The 19,331-nt window shown below is 38.8% G+C and overlaps 1 protein-coding gene and 1 pseudogene across 1 annotated transcript; both read right to left on the minus strand.

Moving 5' to 3' along the window:
• Positions 1–314: 314 nt before the first annotated feature.
• Positions 315–966, minus strand: LOC119822756 (annotated as a pseudogene).
• A 15,902-nt stretch (positions 967–16,868) lies between these two features.
• On the minus strand, positions 16,869–17,825 carry LOC119821676 (olfactory receptor 6). Its single transcript, XM_038340825.1, has one exon. The coding sequence runs from the start codon at positions 17,823–17,825 to the stop codon at positions 16,869–16,871; it is 957 nt and encodes a 318-aa protein (XP_038196753.1).
• Between the last annotated feature and the right edge of the window lie 1,506 nt (positions 17,826–19,331).

Raw genomic sequence — 19,331 nt, forward strand, 5'->3', positions numbered from 1 at the left:
TTATAGAATTTTCTCACTATTTTAAACTGATTTTATTTTATTTGTTTAATGTCAGTGGGAAAATTGGTCAATAATAAGTGAGCTGCACCCAAGAATAAGAATCTTGGACAGCACTGCAGAAACAAGCATTCCTGGTAAGCATGAGTAAACTTTACTCTCAGATTAGAGATAGTCCAATGAAAGATGTTTAAACTGTTCATAAACTTCAGAATGATTTATGCCCTGATTATCTCCTGTATTCTTTTATCTATCTCTCTTTTAAATACTTTCCTTAATGCTTCCTTCATATCCTTGTTCCTTGGGCTATAAATGAATTAGTTCAACATAGATGTTACAACTGAGTAGAATACTGAGATTACCTTATCTCCTTCACTCATTTTCTTTGAGTTGGGCTGCATGTAGGTAGGTAAATATTGTTGAGCCATAGAAGAAGATAACAATGATGAAAGGGAACTAAGGTGGAGAAGAACCTGAGCCTCCCCTCATTTGATTGTATTTGAGCCACAATGAAAATAATATTTCAGTAGGAGAAAAGGATGAGAGAAACAGGACCTGGAGAATTACTACACCCATTGCAAAAATGACCATCTCAGCTGTGCAGGTCGCTTCTGAAGCCAGCTTCAAGAGTGCAAGAGGCTCACAAAAGTAATGATTAATTAGATTTGGTCCCTGGTATGACAAGCATAAAGTAAATGTGATATCTACTACAGACACAAATATCCCACTAGCCCAGGATTCCACAACTAACAGAACACAAACCCTATGTTGTCATGATGCAGAGTAGTGCAGGGCTTGCAGACAGCTATATAGCGGTCGTATAACATGACGCTAGAAGAGAGCTTTCTGTGCACCCCATTATGAGGAAAAAAACATCTGCATTGAGCACCCAGCAAAAGAAATGGGTCTTTTTTTACAACTAAAAACTGGACTAGCATCTGGGAACAATAGTTGGAGAGAACAGATCATTCAATGACAGGTTTTTGAGAAAGAAGTACATTGGTGTTTGAAGTTGAGACTCAACATGAATGAGGAGTATAATGAACAGATTCCCAAACACAGTGAGTAAGTAGATGATGAGAAATACCACAAACAGCAGATCTGAGTCTGATGATCTGAAGAAAGACCCAGCAAGATGAACTCCAGTCAAATAAGTATGGTTTCCTTTGGCCATGGAGGTGCACGCCTAGAAATTAGCATATGTGGAACAATGAATGTTGACTATGATTGTCAAATCCAGAAAGTAAAAATGTGATGGGAAAATGGGGATTAGAAAAGCATTTTAAGATGCAGGATTTTGTACTTACTGTAGCCCTATACTGCTCCTAAAGCCAGTTGATTGTAGGTACACTGAAATCATGACTATACATAACTTTCCAGCACTCCTTGATGAAAGAGTACTATCTTCTATGGGGTCATTTCTCAACAGGTGTATGGACAATGTCAGGAAATATTTTTCAAAGCAATACATGTTGTTAATATGACATGAAAATTAAGTGTTGTGATAAACATCAAAACTGTAAATCAAAGGTACAAATATATGAGATGGCTTTGAAAACCAATAAAGAATCCCATCTTTTATCAAAAACTCTTAGTGGTACTTTCCAGTTCACTGATCACAGTGATTATTTAGCCTTGATTTATCAAATATTAGGTGCAAATGACCATCATCTCCATTTTCTTTTCATAGGATTCTCTGTCATCTTCTGTACAAAGTAGGAAAAATTACAAGGATATAACCTTATTATCATGTAGATACAAATGGAAGAACTCTAACTAGACTTAGGCAGTATCACATATCATAGGGCCTTTCATGAATCCACAGGGATTATCTGAAAATGACACTGTCTCGTGGGACCTGATTTAGGCTGCAGTTTGACAGGTATGTGTATTGGCAGGAAATCAGGCATTTGTGTAGTGTTTGGAGGATGCACAGCTACTAACTTCAGTTTGATGCATATCTGATAATACAAACAATGTGATGATTGAATATAAGATAAGAAAGGGGTAGGAAAGGTAAGTGGTGGGACATGAAACTTGAATGTTCCTAGGAATGACTGAAGCACCCGTACTCTTTTGAATGAAAGTGATGTCAGAAAAGTCAATCCTACTGGACAGACTATATTAAGATATGAAAAGTCAGAAACTGCAAGCATATTTGTGTTTATACATATGACCCTCTGTTCAGGTGTACAGTAGGAGAAATGTGAACCTAACCTCTGCTCTGAGCCAATTCATGGTCATAGATTGCTAAGTGTACCTTGAGTCGAGGACACAGAGGCTAGCTTCAGATAAAGAATTGCCATTAAGTCTGGGTCTGAACTATGTCTAGTCTAACCTATGGAAGGATGCAATGGACCAGCAAGATCATGTCAGAAAGCACATTACAGAAATAAGTTCAAGTAAGAAAGCTCTTGACTAGCACTTTACTTCGAGAGGACAGGAGGATCAGTGACAAAGTCAGTGCCATCAATATGTTTCTTGCTATATGTTCTTTAAATTGTCATTTACAATATTTTCATTGGTTATGAAATATTGTTAGTAGATTACAATTCATATTTCTTAATTGAAATATAAAGGAAATACTATCTTTTAGGAAATACTATCTTTTAGAATAATATAACTATGGTTTCAAAAAAATATTTGCTTCAGTATATGTGTGCCATTTTGATATATAATTTTGAGCTATATTGTAAAATTTCTTATACTTAATACTGAAAGCTTTAAGAAGTACCTTGATAAAAGTCAAAAATGCTTAAGGATATCAATGAGGGCTTCAATACTGAACACAATTTCAAAAAGTTTCAGTAAGTGAATTTACCATGTTTTATTATGGTGAAGTTTAATGCTATGATCTTTGCCTATCTCTATGTATAGTTTGGTATTAATATGTGCATTAATTATGTGTTCTTTAATATATGTGCAGAAATATCTGACCCTAACCTGACTCTATGATTTTTCAGGTTAATAACACTACCTTATTAATCCTAACATTCTATATATCTGCATCTCTTGACATGAAATAAATACTTAAAAGTAGATCCCATCACCAGCTTTTGTTGCGGTTGGCTGGTATAAAAAGGCAGTCCCCAAGTACCAATCCTCATCTCAATTCTTTTCTTGAGAGGAGTTCTTTAAATATTGAGGTCTTGGGCTGGAGAGATGGCTCAGTGGTTAAGAGCACTAGCTGCTCTTCCAAAGGTCCTAATTTCAATTCCTGGCAACCACATGGTGGTTCACAACCATCTGTAATGAGGTCTGGTGCCCTCTTCTGGCCTGCAGGGATAAGTGCAGACAGAATATTGTATACATAATAAGTAAATAAATATTTTTAAAAATTGAGGTCTTGAAGAAAGATGCAAACAAGCTATTCCCTGGGCACCTGTTGGCAATAACAGTAATCCACTTTACTACATTTTTACACTATGAGATGCTTTCAGAAATTTTATTTTGTTGATTTTGTAATCATTGTTTGATATCTATGAGACTATTTTCCAATTCTTCCCTGAACAGCAAAAGAGTTTTGTATGTTCTAAGTCTCAGAATGATGCAATAGGCCTACTCTACCTGCCCCTCCTCTGTGTATGGCAGAACTATAGTGTACATATAAGCAGGCATCTCAACATCATTACTCCCATATTGACAGAAAAACAAAAATTTTCATTCTTCTTATTGGTTCTCTGGTAAAATATTCAAAAGTGATGTTTATCAGAAAAGTCTTGAATACTGTTAAATTATTTTAGCTGTTATTTAAAATTATGACAAAGAAGCCTCTGGGTTTTTTCTGGTACAATTTATTGAAATTATTCAATTATGTGTTCATTGTATCAATTTTATTTCTTATAGATGAATATATATTACTTTACCACATCTATTACTAAATTTTACATATATACCTCTTTTTAATTATACTAATGAAATAATTATTTGTGTGAATTTTTTAATTTATCATTAAAGTAATTTTAATTCTATTGACTCTTTGGTCATTATTTATAAGCTTTTTATAAAAACACTTCTAGGTATTGATAAGTTTTATATAAGATGAAGGAGAAAGAAAATCAATCAAGAATGAAATGTCACTAGTACATGTGATATTCTCACAAGTCACAGACATGGCAAGTATTAGCATAAGTGGCTATCATTTTGATCTCTTATTAAAGAAAGGGGAACTGAAAGGCTTTTCCTATAATAGGTTACGTGGTGTCAAGGCAATCAGAATGAAATAGTACAGGGCTGTCTCTTGAGCCTCAACCTGTACCACTTTGCCATGTATTCCACCTGCACCAAGTAGCTTTCTACTATAAAGAGTACCTTTGTTCTGACTGCTTGGTTGTATTTAGACTGAACAGGCCTGAAGAGTATAAGAGCGAATTAAAGTAGATTCAATGACATAGAGACATTTTATTTGCTTCATTTAAAGGCTTCTTAATTTTTTACATAGCAGATCTTTTCTAGTGATAGTCAGTAGCATAGGGCTTTCTGTTGTCAAAGTTACCTTTTGTTTAAAGCATCCCAGTCCCTGGATTAGAACCAGGAATGATCTCATTTTAACTAGTAACCTCTGTATATATTATGTGTATGTATATTTTTCAGTAAAATATGTAAAATGTTTCTTATAGTTTTCCAAACACTGCTGTGTTACTTATCTCTTCTTTCTTCCACTCTACTTCCATCTTCTCTAGCTAACTAATATCCCCCTCCATCTCTGTCTCCCCCTACATCTTCCACTTTCCTCCTTCATAGCATTATATTCTACTATCCTCCTTTCCAGAGCATCGCATGGTGGCTCTCCCCCTGCCTAGCTTCTGAAGTTACTGCAGATTATACATTATATACGCAAATCTAAAGGGCTCTTGGGGTAGTGGAGGAAGGAATAACTGAGATAGATATAATCAAAATACATTGTGGAGATGTATGAATTTTCAAAGGATAAATAAAATTTTAAATTTAAAAAGTGAAATTTGGAAATGGGGGGTAAATGGAATCTGAGAGGGGTTAGAGTGGGTCAGGGAAGAGGTGTGTTCTAAGCATGTTGTATTTGTTATGAAATTACTTAAGATGAATAACAAACTTTAAGGAACATAAATGCTAAATGGAAAAAAAGCTTTTCTTTATGTGCTTCCCACACAAATCATCCCACCTTTAAAGGCACAATTCACCACAAATGAGAGGGTAATAAAGCACACTCCATAAAAATGTACACCAAACCCCAGGAATAACTACTTATATTTCAATAAAATAGCCATAAAGTTAGAAGTATAAAATGACACAAAGTTTTTGTGTAATGAAGAGGTCATTCAATATTTGGAACAGTTATGAATTTATGTGTACTCATTTTAGAGATGAATACATGTAAAAATAAAATATTAGCAGACATGAATGGTAGGTAGGTAAAGAGCAATACAGTTCAAAAGAAACTATACAAATATAGATAGAAGAGATGTTCCTACATTTGATGAAACTCCTTCAAAACATAAGTATAAACATAGAAACAACCTCATTCAGCATTATAACACTAAAAACAAAATTGTGGGGCCTGTAACAGCAGGTAAATAAAGTAAAAAGCAAATCAACAGTCTAATTAAAATATTTGAAATCTGGCTCCAACATGTTGGATGAAAACAATACATCTGTCATTTCTTAGTTAAAGCTATTTTTATTGATTTTTATTGAGCTCTACATTTTTCTCTGCTCCCCTCTCCATTCTCCTCTGCCATTCAACCCTCACCCAAGGTCCCCATGCTCCCAATTAACTCAGGAGATCTAGTCTTTTTCTACTTCCCATGTAGATCAGATCTATATATGCCTCTCTTAGTATCTTCATAATTCTCTAAATTCTCTGGGATTGTGGTTTATAGGCTGGTTTTGTTTTATGCTTAAAAACCACCTATGAGTGAGTACAAATGATAATCATCTTTCTGTGTCTGCGTTACCTCACTCAAAATGATGTTTTCTAGGTCCATCCATTTTCCTGCAAAAATCAAGATGTCATTATTTTTTTCTGCTGTGTATTACTCCATTGTGTACTTGTACCATATTTCCTTATCCATTCTTTGGTTGAGGGGCAATTAGATTGTTTTCAGGTACTGGTTATGACAAACAAAGCTGCTATGAACATAGTTGAACACATCTCCTTGTGGCCCGATTTTTCATCCTTTGGAAATAGACCCAAAAGTGGTATTTCTGGGTCTCAAGGAAGGATGTTTCCTAATTTTCTGAGAAATCACCAGACTGATACCCAAAGGGGCTCTACCAGTTTGCATTCCCACAGGAATGCAGAAGTGTTCCCTTTACCCCATAACCTGTCCAATATAAGTTGTCATCAGCTGTAAGATGGCATGTCAGAGTTGTTTTGATTTGCGCTTCTCTGATGATGAAGAATGTTGAACATTTCCTTAAGTATCTTTCAGCCATTTTAGATTCCTCTGTTGAGAGTTCTCTGTTTAGGTCTGTATGCCATCTTTTATTGGATTATGTGTTCTTTTGGTAACAAATTTCTTGAGTTCTTTGTATATGTTGGAGGTCATACCTCTGCTGATGTGGGGTCCCATATTTCCTGGATATTTTGGGTTAAGTTCTTCTTAGATTTAATGTTTTCTTTGACGAGTCTATTTACTCTATTATATCTTCAGTGCTTGAGATTCTCTCTTCCATCTCTGGTATTCTGCTGTTCATGCTTGTGTTTGTGGTTCCTGATCATTTTCTCATGATTTCTGTTTCTATAATATCCTCAGCTTATGTTTTCCTTATTGTCTCTATTTCAGTTTTGAAGTGTTGAATAGAATCTTTCATATGTTTGATTTCTTTCTTTTTTTCATGGTTTATTTTTTTATTTAAAAACTTCGATCACCTCCCCTCCTCCTCCCCCTTCCTTCCCCTACCACCACCCATACCCCCCTCCTTCCATCTCCAGGCCAAGGAGCCATCAGGGTTCCCTACTCTATGTTAAGTCCAAGGTCCTCCAACTCCCCCCAGGTCCAGGAAGGTGATCAACCAAGCTGACAAGGCTCCCACAGAGCCCTTCCATGCAGAAGAATCAAAGCCCAGCGCCATTGTCCTCAGCTTTCTCAGTCAGCCTCCACAATCAGCCACATTCAGAGATTCCGGTTTGGTCGCATGTTCCATCACTCCCATTTAAACTGGAGTTGGTGATATCCCATTAGTTCTGTCCCACCGTTTCCATGGGTGAATGCACTCCTCAAAGTCCTGACTTTCATTCTCATGTTCTCCCTCCTTCTGCTCCTCATCAGGACATTGGGAGCTCAGTCTGGTGCTCCAATGTGGGGCTCAGTCATTTTTTTCATACATCGCCAGGTGGAGGTTCTATGGTGATACGCAAGAAATTCATCAATATGACTATAGGAACGGGCCTTTTCCGGCTCCCTCTCCTCAATTACCCAAGAAGCTAGCTGGGGGCATCTCCTTGGAAAGCCTCTAGAGTCAAGTCTCTTGACAAACCTCAGATGGCTCCCTTAATTAAGATATATGCTTCCCTGCTCCCATATCCACCCTTCCTGTATCCCAAGCATGCCATTCCACCGACCTCTCCCCATTCTTCCCTTCATGCTTTTCTCTCCCCATCTCCCCTTGGCCCCGTCTCACCCATCCCCAAGTTCCCAATTTATGCCCTGCGATCTTGTCTACTTCCAATATCCAGGAGGATTACTATATGTTTTTCTTTGGGTTCACCTTCTTATTATCTTCTCAAGGATCCTGAATTATAGGCTCGGTGTCCTTTAAATATGGCTATAAACCAATTATGAGTGAGTACATCCCATGTTCATCTTTTTGGGCCTGGGTTACCTCACTCAGAATAGTGTTTTCTATTTCCATCCATTTGCATGCAAAATTCAAGATGTCATTATTTTTTACCACTGAGTAGTATTCTAAGATGTATGTATTCCACAGTTTCTTCATCCATTCTTCCACTGAAGGGCATCTAGGTTGTTTCCAGGATCTGGCTATTATAATTAGTGCTACCATGAACATAGTTGAGCAGATCCTTTTGTAGTATGATTGGGCATCTCTTAGGTAAATTCCCATCAGTGGAATTGCTGGGTCCTGGGGTAGGTTGATCCCGAATTTCCTGAGAAACCGCCACACTGATTTCCAAAGTGGTTGCACAAGTGTGCATTCCCACCAACAATGGATGAGTGTACCCCTTACCCCAAAACCTCTCCAGCAAAGGTTTTCATTGGTGTTTTGGATGTTAGCCAATCTGACAGGTATAAGATGGTATCTCAAAGTTGTTTTGATTTGCATTTCCCTGATAGCTAAGGAGGTTGAGCATGACCTTAAGTGTCTTTTGGCCATTTGAACTTCTTCTGTTGAGAATTCTCTGTTCAGTTCAGTGCCCCATTTTTTAATTGGGTTAGTTAGCATTTTAAAGTCTAGTCTCTTGAGTTCCTTATATATTTTAGAGATCAGACCTTTGTCAGTTGCAGGGTTGGTGAAGATCTTTTCCCAGTCAGTAGGCTGTTTTTGTGTCTTAGTGACAGTGCCCTTTGCTTTACAGAAGCTGCTCAGCTTCAGGAGATCCCATTTATTCAATGTTACCCTTAATGTCTCTGCAGCTGGGGTTATACGGAGGAAATGGTCTCTTGTGCCCAATTGTTGTAGAGTACTTCCCATTTTCTCCTCTATCAAGCTCAGTGTGTTCAGATTAATATTGAGGTCTTTAATCCATTTGGACTTGAGTTTTGTGCATGGTGATAGACACGGATCTACTTTCATTCTTCTACAGGTTGACATCCAGTTATGCCAGCACCATTTGTTGAAGATGCTTTCTTTCTTCCATTGTGTACTTTTGGCTCCTTTATCAAAAATCAGGTTTTCATAGGTTTGTGGTTTAAGATCTGGGTCTTCTATATGATTCCATTGGTCGACTTCTCTGTTTTTATGCCAATACCAATCTGTTTTCAATACTGTAGCTCTGTAATAGAGTTTGAAGTCAGGGATGGTAATGACTCCAGAAGTTCCTTTATTGTATAAGATTGTTTTGGCAATCCTGGGTTTCTTGTTCTTCCATATAAAGTTGATTATTGTCCTCTCAATATATGTGAAGAATTTTGATGGGACCTTGATGGGGAGTGCATTGAATCTATAGATTGCTTTTGGTAGAATTGCCATTTTTACTATGTTGATGATCCCAATCCACGAGCAGGGGAGATCTTCCATTTTCTGGTATCCTCTTCAATTTCTTTCTTCAAAGACTTAAAGTTCTTGTCAAATAAATCCTTCACTTCCTTGGTTAGAGATACTCCCAGATATCTTATGCTATTTGTGGCTATTGGGAAAGGTGATACTTCTCTGATTTCCCTCTCTGCTTCCTTATCCTTTGTGTATAAGAGGGAAAGTGATTTTTTGGAGTTGATCTTGTATCCTGAGACATTACTGAAGGAGTTTAACAGCTGTAGGAGTTCTTTGGTGGAGTTTTTGGGGTTGCTTATGTACACTATCATATCATCTGCAAATAACGAAAGTTTAACTTCTTCCTTTCCAAATCGAATCCCCTTGAATGCTTTATGTTGTCTTATTGCTATTGCTAGAACTTCAAGTACTATATTGAAGAGATAAGGAGAGAGTGGACAGAATTGTCGTGTTCCTGAATTTAGTGGGATGGCCTTGAGTTTTTCTCCATTTAATTTGATGTTAGCTTTCAGCTTGCTGTAAATAGCCTTTATTATATTTAGGAATGACCCTTGTATCCTTAATCTCTCCAAGACCTTTATCATAAAGGGGTGCTGAATTTTGTCAAATGCTTTTTCAGCATCTAATGAGATGATCATATGGTTTTTTTTCCTTCAGTTTATTTATATGATGGATTACATTGATACATTTTCATATGTTGAACCAGCCCTGCATTTCTGGGATGAAGCCTACTTAATCGTAGTGGATAGTTTTTCTAATGTGTTCTTGGATTCGGTTTGCCAGTATTTTATTGAGAATTTTTGCATCAATGTTCATGAGTGAGATTGCCTGTAATTCTCTTTCTTGGTTGAGTCTTTATGTGGTTTAGTTATCAGTGTAACTGTAGCTTCATAAAAGGAATTTCGCAGTGACTCTTCTGTTTCTATATTATGAAATACCTTAAGGAGTATAGGTATTAGGTCTTCTTGGAGGTTCTGGTAGAATTCCACATTTAAACCATCTGGTCCTGGGCTCTTTTTGGTAGGGAGGTTTTTGATAACAGTTTCTAATTCTTCGCGACTAACAGGACTATTTAGAGCATTTACCTGGTCCTGGTTTAACTTTGGTATATGGTACTTATCTAAAAACGTCCATTTCTTTTATATTTTCCAATTTTGTGGCATACAGGCTTTTGTAGTAAGATCTGATGATTCTCTGAATTTCCTCTGTGTCTGTGGTTATATCCCCCTTTTTATTTCTAATCTTATTAATTTGTGTGTTCTCTCTCTGCCGTTTGATTAGTTTGGCTAGGTGTTTATCAATCTTGTTGATATTCTCCAAGAACCAGCTTTTTCTTTCATTGATTCTTTGGATTGTTTTCTGTGTTTCTATTTTGTTGATTTCTACCCTCAGTTTGATTATTTCCAGTCTTCTATTCTTCCTAGGTGAGTCTGCTTCTTTTTTCCAGAGCTTTCATGTGTGCTGTTAAGTCACCAATGAGTGCTTTCTCCGTTTTCTTTAAGTGGACACTTAGTGCTATGAACTTTCCTCTTAGCACTGCTTTCATTGTGTCCCATAGTTTTGAGTATGTTGTGTCTTTGTTTTCATTAAATTCAAGAAAGACTTTAATTTCTTTCTTTATTTCTTCCTTGACCCAGGTGTGGTTCAGTAGTTGATTTTTCAGTTCCCATGAGTTTGTGGGCTTTCTGAGTGTAGCATTGTTGTTGAATTCTAAATTTAATCAATGGTAATCCGATAAGACACAGGTGGTTCCTAATATTTTATTGTAACTGTGGAAGTTTGCTTTGTTACCAAGTAGATGGTCAATTTTCGAAAAGGTTCCATGAGCTGCAGAGAAGAAGGTATATTCTTTCCTATTTGGTTGGAATGTTCTATAGATGTCTCTTAAGTCCATTTGGTTCATTACCTCCAATAAGTCTTTCAATTCTCTGTTAGGTTTCTGTCTGATTGACCTGTCCATTGGTGAGAGAGGAGTGTTGAAGTCTCCAACTATTAGTGTGTGTGGTTTGATGACTGCCTTGAGTTCTATAAGTGATTCTTTTACATAAGTGGGAGCTTTTATATTAGGGGCATAGATATTCAGGACTGAGACTTCATTCTGAAGGATTTTTCCTGTTATGAGTATAAAGTGTCCCTTTCCATCTCTTCTGATTGATTTTAGTTTGAAGTCAACTTTGTTAGAAATTAGTACGGCCACACCGGTTTGTTTCTTAGGTCCATTTGCTTGATAAAACTTTTCCCAACCCTTTACTCTGAGTAGGTGTCTGTCTTTGTGGTTGAGGTGTGTTTCTTGTAAACAGCAGAATGTTGGATCCTGTTTTCGTATCCAATCTCTTAGCCTGTGCCTTTTTATAGGTGAATTGATTCCATTGATATTCAGTGATATTAATGACCAGTGGTTGTTAACTCCGGTCATTTTTTTTGTAGTAGAGTTTGTGTGTTTCCCTTCTTCTACTTGTGCTGGTGAAGGTTCTCTAGATGCCTGAGTTATTGTGGGCATTGTTGGACTCCTTGGTTTGTGATTTTCCTTCTATTACTTTCTGCAAGGCTGGATTTGGGGCTACGTATTGTTTAAATCTGTTTTTGTCCTGGAATATCTTGTTTTCTCCATTGATGGTGAATGCTAGCTTTGCCAGGTATAGTAGTCTGTGCTTGCATCCATGTTCCCTTATTGTCTGTAGCACATCTATTCAAGACCTTCCGGCTTTCATGGTTTCCAGTGAGAAGTCAGGTATAATTCTGATAGGTTCCCCTTTTATATGTTCCTTGACCTTTTTCCTTTACAGCTCTTAATATCTGTTCTTTATTCTGTATGTTTTGTCTTTTGTTTATTATATTGTGTGGGGATGCTTTCTTTTGATCCAGTCTATTTGGTGTTCTGTAGGCTTCTTGTAGCTTCATAGGAATATCCTTCTTTAGGTTGGGGAAATTTTCTTCTATAATTTGGTTTAATATATTTTCTGGGCCTTTGAGTTGTAATTCTTCTCCTTCTTCTACCCCAATTATTCTTTTTTTGTTTTTTTATCCATGAATTTTTTTATTATTAAAAATTTCCATCTCCTCCCCTCCTCCTTCCCCTTCCCTTCTCGCCCTTCCACCGATACCTCCACTCCCTCCCTCTCCAGGCCAAAGAGCCATCAGGGTTCCCTTCAGTCTGTTAAGTCCAAGGTCCTCCCAACTCCCCCTAATTCAAGGAAGGTGAGCAACCAAACTTACATAGCTCACAGTGAGCCCATCCATGCTGTAGAGTCCAAGCTCATCGCTGTTGTCCTTGGTTTCTCAGTCCTCCTCCAACATCAGCCACATTCTGAGAGTCCGGTTTGGTTCCCTGTTCCATCAGTCCTTTCCAACTGGACTTGGTGGAGAGATGGCTCAGAGGTTAAGAGCATTGTCTGCTCTTTCAAAGGTCCTGAGTTCAATTCCCAGCAACCACACTCTGGCCTATTGCCCCAATTATTCTTAAGTTTGGTCTTTTCATGGTGTCCCAGATTTCCTGGATGTTTTATGTTAAGAATTTGTTGGATTTGTTTTGTTCTTTAATCTGTGAGTTTATTTCCTCTATAGTATCTTCAGAGTCTGAGATTCTTTCTTCCATCTCTTGTATTTGGTTGGAAATACTTGTCTCTGAATTTTCTGTTTGTTTACTCATAATTTCCATTTCCATTCTTCCCTCGAATTGTGTTTTCCTCATTACCTCCATTTCATTTTTCAGGTCTTGTACTGTTTCCCTTACCTGTTTGATTGCTTTTTCTTGTTTTTCTTGTTTTTGGGTATCTTTGAAAGATTTATTTATTCCATCTACCTTTTTGTTTGTCATCTCCATTTTTTATGGCAGTTTTTTTACCTCCTGTTTAAGGTCCTCTATTATTTTCATAAAGTACTGTTTAAGGTCAATTTCTTCTATTTCTTCTGGAGTAGGGTGTTCAATTCTTGTTGTTTCAGGATGACTGGATTCTGGTGATGTTATGTTGCCTTTTAGGTTGTTGGAGGAGTTCTTGCATTGGCACCTGCCCATCTCTTCCTTCAGATGGAGCTAGGAGAGACTTGGTGACTTGTTCCAATCCTTGCTCTGACTGAATCTGGGTGGATCTCCTCAGTGCCAGAGCAGGAGCTATTCCTTGCATCATAATCTGAAGGAGCCCGCACTCCCTTGCCAGGCTCCTCACACCTGCCTGGAGGGCATCCTCTCCCCCCTCTGGTTAGGTGGCCTTGGTACAGGGTCAGGACACTTGAATACACTAGGGAAGGCCGTCCCAATGGGACTCCACAGCAATGAATCAGAGATTCCTGGTAGCTGAGGGATGCCTCCCAGATGTGCCTTCCGGTTTTTAGATCTGGTGTCTTTGCTCCCAGATATGTCTTCTGGTATGAATATCTGGTGTCTTTGCTCCCAGATGAGTCTTCTGGTGCTAGTATCCGGTGTCTTTGCTCCCAGATGTGTCTTCTGGTCCTCCTGGATGTGTCTTCTGGTCCTCCCAGATGTGTCTTCTGGTCTTAATATCCAGTGTCTTTGCTGGCCAGGGAGTTCCAGAGAAGGCCTACCTTACCGGTTGCACTCCCTATGCAGACCCAGCGCCCTGATCTGCCTGAGCTGGAGATGTTATGAACCCAAAGAGGGGAGGAAGAAGGGATGGTTTTTCTGGGTGCAAGCTCCCAGATGTTTTTTCTGGTCCTAATAATATCCAGTGTCTTTGCTGGCCAGGGAGTTCCGGAGAGGGCCTCCCAGATGTGTTTTCTGGTCCTAATATCTTGTGTCTTTGCTGGCCAGGGAGTTCCAGAGAGGGCCTACCTTGCCGCAGGCAGGCTAATGAAACAAAGAAGCTCCCGCCTGCTGGTTGCACTTTCTATGCAGTCTGATTTCTTTCTTTCTTTCTTTCTTTCTTTCTTTCTTTCTTTCTTTCTTTCTTTCTTTTTTGGTTTTCTTTAAGTGATTTGCTGATGTCTTCATTAAGAGTTTCAAACATTCTCTTGAAGTTATTTTTTAGGCCTTCTTCTTCTGCTTCATCCATATTAGGTTGTTCAGGTCTTGCTGTTGTAGGGTCTTTAGGTTTTACTGGTGTCATGTTGCTCTTTGCAGTGTTGCATGTGTTCTTACATTTTCTATTTATCCTTTCCTATAATAGATGTGGTTGAGATTTCTAAGATTCTGTTAATTAATCTTCTAGGTGCCAGCGAATCCAAGCTTAGATGGTTGTTCCTCGTGGTACAGTCAGTGTTACATTCTAGTTACCCCATTGGTTACTCTATGTTCCTGGAGATAGCTCTGTGCTCCTGTGCTGCTCCCTTGGAGTTTTCTGTCTCAGGCCTACTTTGGCCTAAGTTACTGGTTTTGACCTATATCTGCAAATTCTGATCTGGATTCCCTCCTGCCGAAGTCACTGGGTTGGAGTTGGACCTGGAAAGATTTCTGGCTCCAGTCTACTATTTTGGAGGTCCCAGGCTTGGGTGCGACCAGACCCGCAGAGGACGTGCTTACTCCCTCAGAGGTCCCAGACTCACAGTTAAACTACAGAAATTCCAGGTTCCTGTCTATTCCCTTTGATGGCCCTGACCAATACCTGGACCCACAGAGGTCCTGGCTCAGGCCTACTCCCTTCCTGTCTATTCCCTCAGAGGTCCCAGATTCACTCTCACCCAGACTGGCAGAGGTTCTGGCTCAGGCCTAGTTCCTAGGAGGTCCTAGACTTGTGCCCAGACCCACCAGGGTCCTGGCTTAGGTCTATTCACATCTGGACCCTCAGCTGTCTTTGGTTCTGGCTCACTTGCTCAGTGGTTACTCCCCAGTACCTGTTCCAGTGAAGATAGTTGCCTCTGGATCTGGTCGCTGGCTCAATTCTGATCTGCCAGTGTTCTGGGACTGGGTTGGCTCCCGGGCCTGGATTTGTTCCTGGCTTCTTTTTCCAGTGGAGCTTGTTCCCTCTCTGTCCTAGGTAGTTGGTTCGGTCCCACTCCAGTTCCAATGGAAATTGCTAACTCTTAGTCAGGTTGCTGGCTCAATCCTGATCTGCTAGTGTCCCTGGACTAGGTTGGCTTCCAGGACTGGATTTGCTCCTGGTTTCTGCTCCAGACAGAGCATGTTTCCTCCGGCTCTCTCTGTCCTCGATAGCTCATACAGTCCCCCTCATGGGAATTTGTTGTCCAGGGTGGGGTTCCTTGCTTCAGGGCACTTTGGCCTAGGTTACTGGCTTTGACCTATATCTGTAAATCCTGGTCTGGATTTCCTCCTGCCGAAGTCCCTGGGTTGGAGTTGGACCTGGAAAGGTTTCTGGCTCCAGTCTACTGCCTTGGAAGTCCCTGGCGTGAGTGTAACCAGACTCGCAGAGGACCTGCTTACACCCTAGAGGTCCCAGACTCACAATCAGACCCACAGAGGTTCCAGGTTCCTGCCTATTCCCTTTTATGTCCCCGACCAATGCGTGGACCCACAGAGGTCCTGGCTCAGGTCTACTCCTCCTGAGGTCCCTGACTCATGCCTGGCCCTGCAGAGCTCTCTGGTTCCTGGTATTCCCTTGGAGGTCCCATGTTCACTCATGCCCAGACTGGCAGAGGTCCTAGCTCAGGCCTAGTTCCTGGGAGGTCCTAGATTCATGCCCAGAGCCACCAGGGTCCTGGATTAGGTCTACTCCCTTAAAGATCCTAAATTCATGTACAAACCCTCAGCGGTGTCTGGCTCTGGCTTGCTCAGCAGTTGCTCCCCTGTACCTGTTCCAGTGGGGATCACTGACTCTGGACCTGGTTGCTGGCTCAATCCTGATCTGCCAGTCCCTCTGTCATTTTTAAACTCTTAGAAGATCACATTCCATGAGCTTACCAATTCATCATTCCTACTGAACCCAACAACACCCAGTTCTCTTCTATTGTTTCATTATTTCATGAAAGTATATCTAACTTGTTAGGATAGAACACTGACCTTTCTAAAATTAAAAGTGAAACTTATTAAAATGTGAATGTACTCTAAAACTTGGAATATTCCTCATATCCAGGCCAAGGGATGCCTGACCAAAAGCACTTCATCTCACATCAATGCCAGTGCTATTTTTTATCTGAAACAAAGGTGCTTTAATGAGTTGCCAATCCATTTCCAACTTCCCATAGTCTGACCTTCCACTATTTCATCTACATTTCATATGTAGAAGGTCCAATTAAAGTAGAAATGTGTGTGTGTGTTCATTTCTCCTATGTTATGAGAAGGTAATGCATGTACTACTTTACAATATTCCTGTTACAGCTAAAAGAAAATTATTTTCTCATTTTACTAAATTTTAAAACTAACCAAAATGAGTGGTGGGTGACTATAAAACCAGTCTCCATCCCACATCGAAGAATGGTAGTCCATACAAAATTTTTCACAGAGACCTCTTTTTGTGTACCCCTGCTGAGTCAAAGACATTTAAATCAGAATAATTCAGAATGCAATAACATTATCAACAGAACTCTAGCAACATTTCAGTAATAGCTGATTATTTATTCAGAATGTTTTATAGGTAATAAAATTCCTTTATAATTATTTTGCTAATGTATGTTTTTACTAAATCTGTTTTTATAAAAAAGCATTTAATTAGAACCTGACAAGAAAAGAGGTTTCTCTGTGATTGTTAAGACCTTTATCTTTTTCTATGTCCTTAAATTGTTCTACTAATTCAGTATGTATACAACTACAGAATTTCATCCAACAAATGTGCCTTCTGAGGCTAAGTCAAATGATAAATATCTAAGTCACTTCAAGAAATAGAATCTCCCAAGGACAGGGCTCTGCCACCTGCTATGGCTTTCCTGATGGCGTCTTTGACTTCCTTGTTCCTCAGGCAATAGATGATAGGGTTGAGAAATGGAGTGAAAACTGCATAGATAGCTGAGATCAATTTGTTAGAATTAAATGACGCAATGGCCCGAGGTCGGACGTACATGAAGATCACAGCTGTGTAGAAAATGACCACCACTGTAAGATGAGAAGCACAGGTGGAGAAGGCCTTCCGCTGCCCAGTGGCTGAGGGTATATTCAGGATGGTAGAGATAATGAAGGCATAAGAAAGGACTGTGGCTGAGAGAGGAAACACAAGGATGACAATGGCTAGGGCAAAATCTACCCTCTCAGCCATAGATAAGTCCATACAGGCCAGTTTAAGGATAGGTGACACATCACAGAAAAAATGGTTCAAGATATTATTGCCACAGAAGGCAACTCGGGAGATGAAGTATACCTTTGCCATGGAGATACTGAAACCACTCACCCAGGAACTGATGGTCAACTGAACACAAAACCCTGTGGTCATCATGACTGGATAACGAAGAGGCCAACATATGGCTACATACCGATCATAGGCCATGGCAGCTAAAAGTATGCATTCAGTACAGGCAAGAGATATGAAGAAATAGAGCTGTGTCATGCATCCCAAGAAGGAAATGGTATTGGGGTGAAATAGAAATCCAGCCAGCATCTTAGGTACAGTGACAGAAATATACCAGGCCTCCAGAAAGGACATGTTACCTAGAAAATAGTACATGGGTTTGTGCAAGGACCCAGTGACCCACACAGTAAAGATGATGACCAGATTCTCTAAAAGTACAAACAGGTAAGTTATGAGGAAGATGAAAAAAAGCAGCATTTGCAGCCAGTGAGCAGTAGGGAAGCCCACGAGGATAAACTCTCTGATGTTGGTGATGTTTCCCTTCCACATAGCTGCATTACCATACGATAAAGGATTTAATATTAATATAAGAACATTCAAGAGTGAGATCCAGATGGGCAGCAGGGGCTGTTAGGCTGAAGAAATTTTTATTGTAAAAATATCACTCTAAATTTTTCATCTATGCTGGGTTTGATGTGGGAAACATGTGCAGTCACAAGATGACTCCAGGAAAACAGACTACCTAAAACAAAGAGCACACAGCCAGGAACATTGAAATGAGTTCATGAGGCCATATTTAAGGTTTTAGTCTTTGGATCTGAGTCAGGAATGGGTGTGCAGATGGTACTAGTGGTGAGAACTTTCCTGTTAGTATGCTTCCATGTTCTAGAAGTAACTATGAGGCAGAAAACCATGTGATTGGAAAATGTTCCCAGGGAGGCTCAATCAGCAGTGCCAGAAATGAGGCAAATTCAGAATCTGGATAAAATAAAAGCAGCACAACTACTAGAGAAGAAACCTCCTGGTCAGGATAGCAAATCAGTTGGACATCTTTTGAAGACACTAGTGATGATTCTTTGTCCATGTTTAGAGCAGTGACTTTAAAAATAGAATAAAGAAAATTCAACACCTTTTATATGGCTTGTATTAATACACTATATATACTGGCATAGAGAAATATATATACATAATTATGAATATGATATATAGTAGATATTCAATGATTTGACTATTATCCCCCTCCATGCACTCTGTTCCTATGCATACACACATATACATTCACATACACACAAAAAATTTAAATTTATACTTTAGACACAGTAAAATGTCAATAATCATAATTAGTAATAAACTAGACAGTAACAAAAATATAGTTTTATATGGCTGAAATCTTCTCTCTTAGTTTCTTTTCCAAAATTTGTTACTGAACCATAGATCTTAGCAACCTTGGCATATAATGCTTTTTTTTTCTTTTACTTATTATATCAGGAAAATTTACCTTTTAATTTGTCATTTGTTTTATACTTTTGAGTTATTGTTACATAAAACAATGATCACTTGAACATAAGCCCTGCCATAGAAGGAACAATTAAAAGAGTAGAAGGAGGTGATGCAAAATAGGGTACCTATATTGAACACAGGGATGATTCATGTAAGAGGAGGATGAAATGGAAGTTCATCTTGATACTTGGAAGTACATAAAATTTAAGCTTGTGAATTATTTACTTCTGTAATTTTCCACTTAATGTTTTAGGCAATAATTCACAATAAGTATCAAGGGAATCAAACTGTAGAAAAAAGAGAACCATAGTATATGAATATACTTATAAACATATGTGCACTAATACCATACTTCATATTATCTAATTACTAATTATTTATCAACATAATCTATGCTTTCTGCAAACACATATTAAAATAAATATTGATGCAAATATCACTTGATCAGTTCTATCTAATTCTTGGCTGTCGACATTATAACTTTAGATACAAGTTGAACATAAATTGCAATTGAGCATATTGAAGAAGAGAGGATTCAAGAGAGGTCCCGGCTCC

This window comes from Arvicola amphibius, chromosome 1 (genome assembly GCF_903992535.2).
Source record: "Arvicola amphibius chromosome 1, mArvAmp1.2, whole genome shotgun sequence".
Lineage (NCBI taxonomy): Eukaryota > Metazoa > Chordata > Mammalia > Rodentia > Cricetidae > Arvicola > Arvicola amphibius.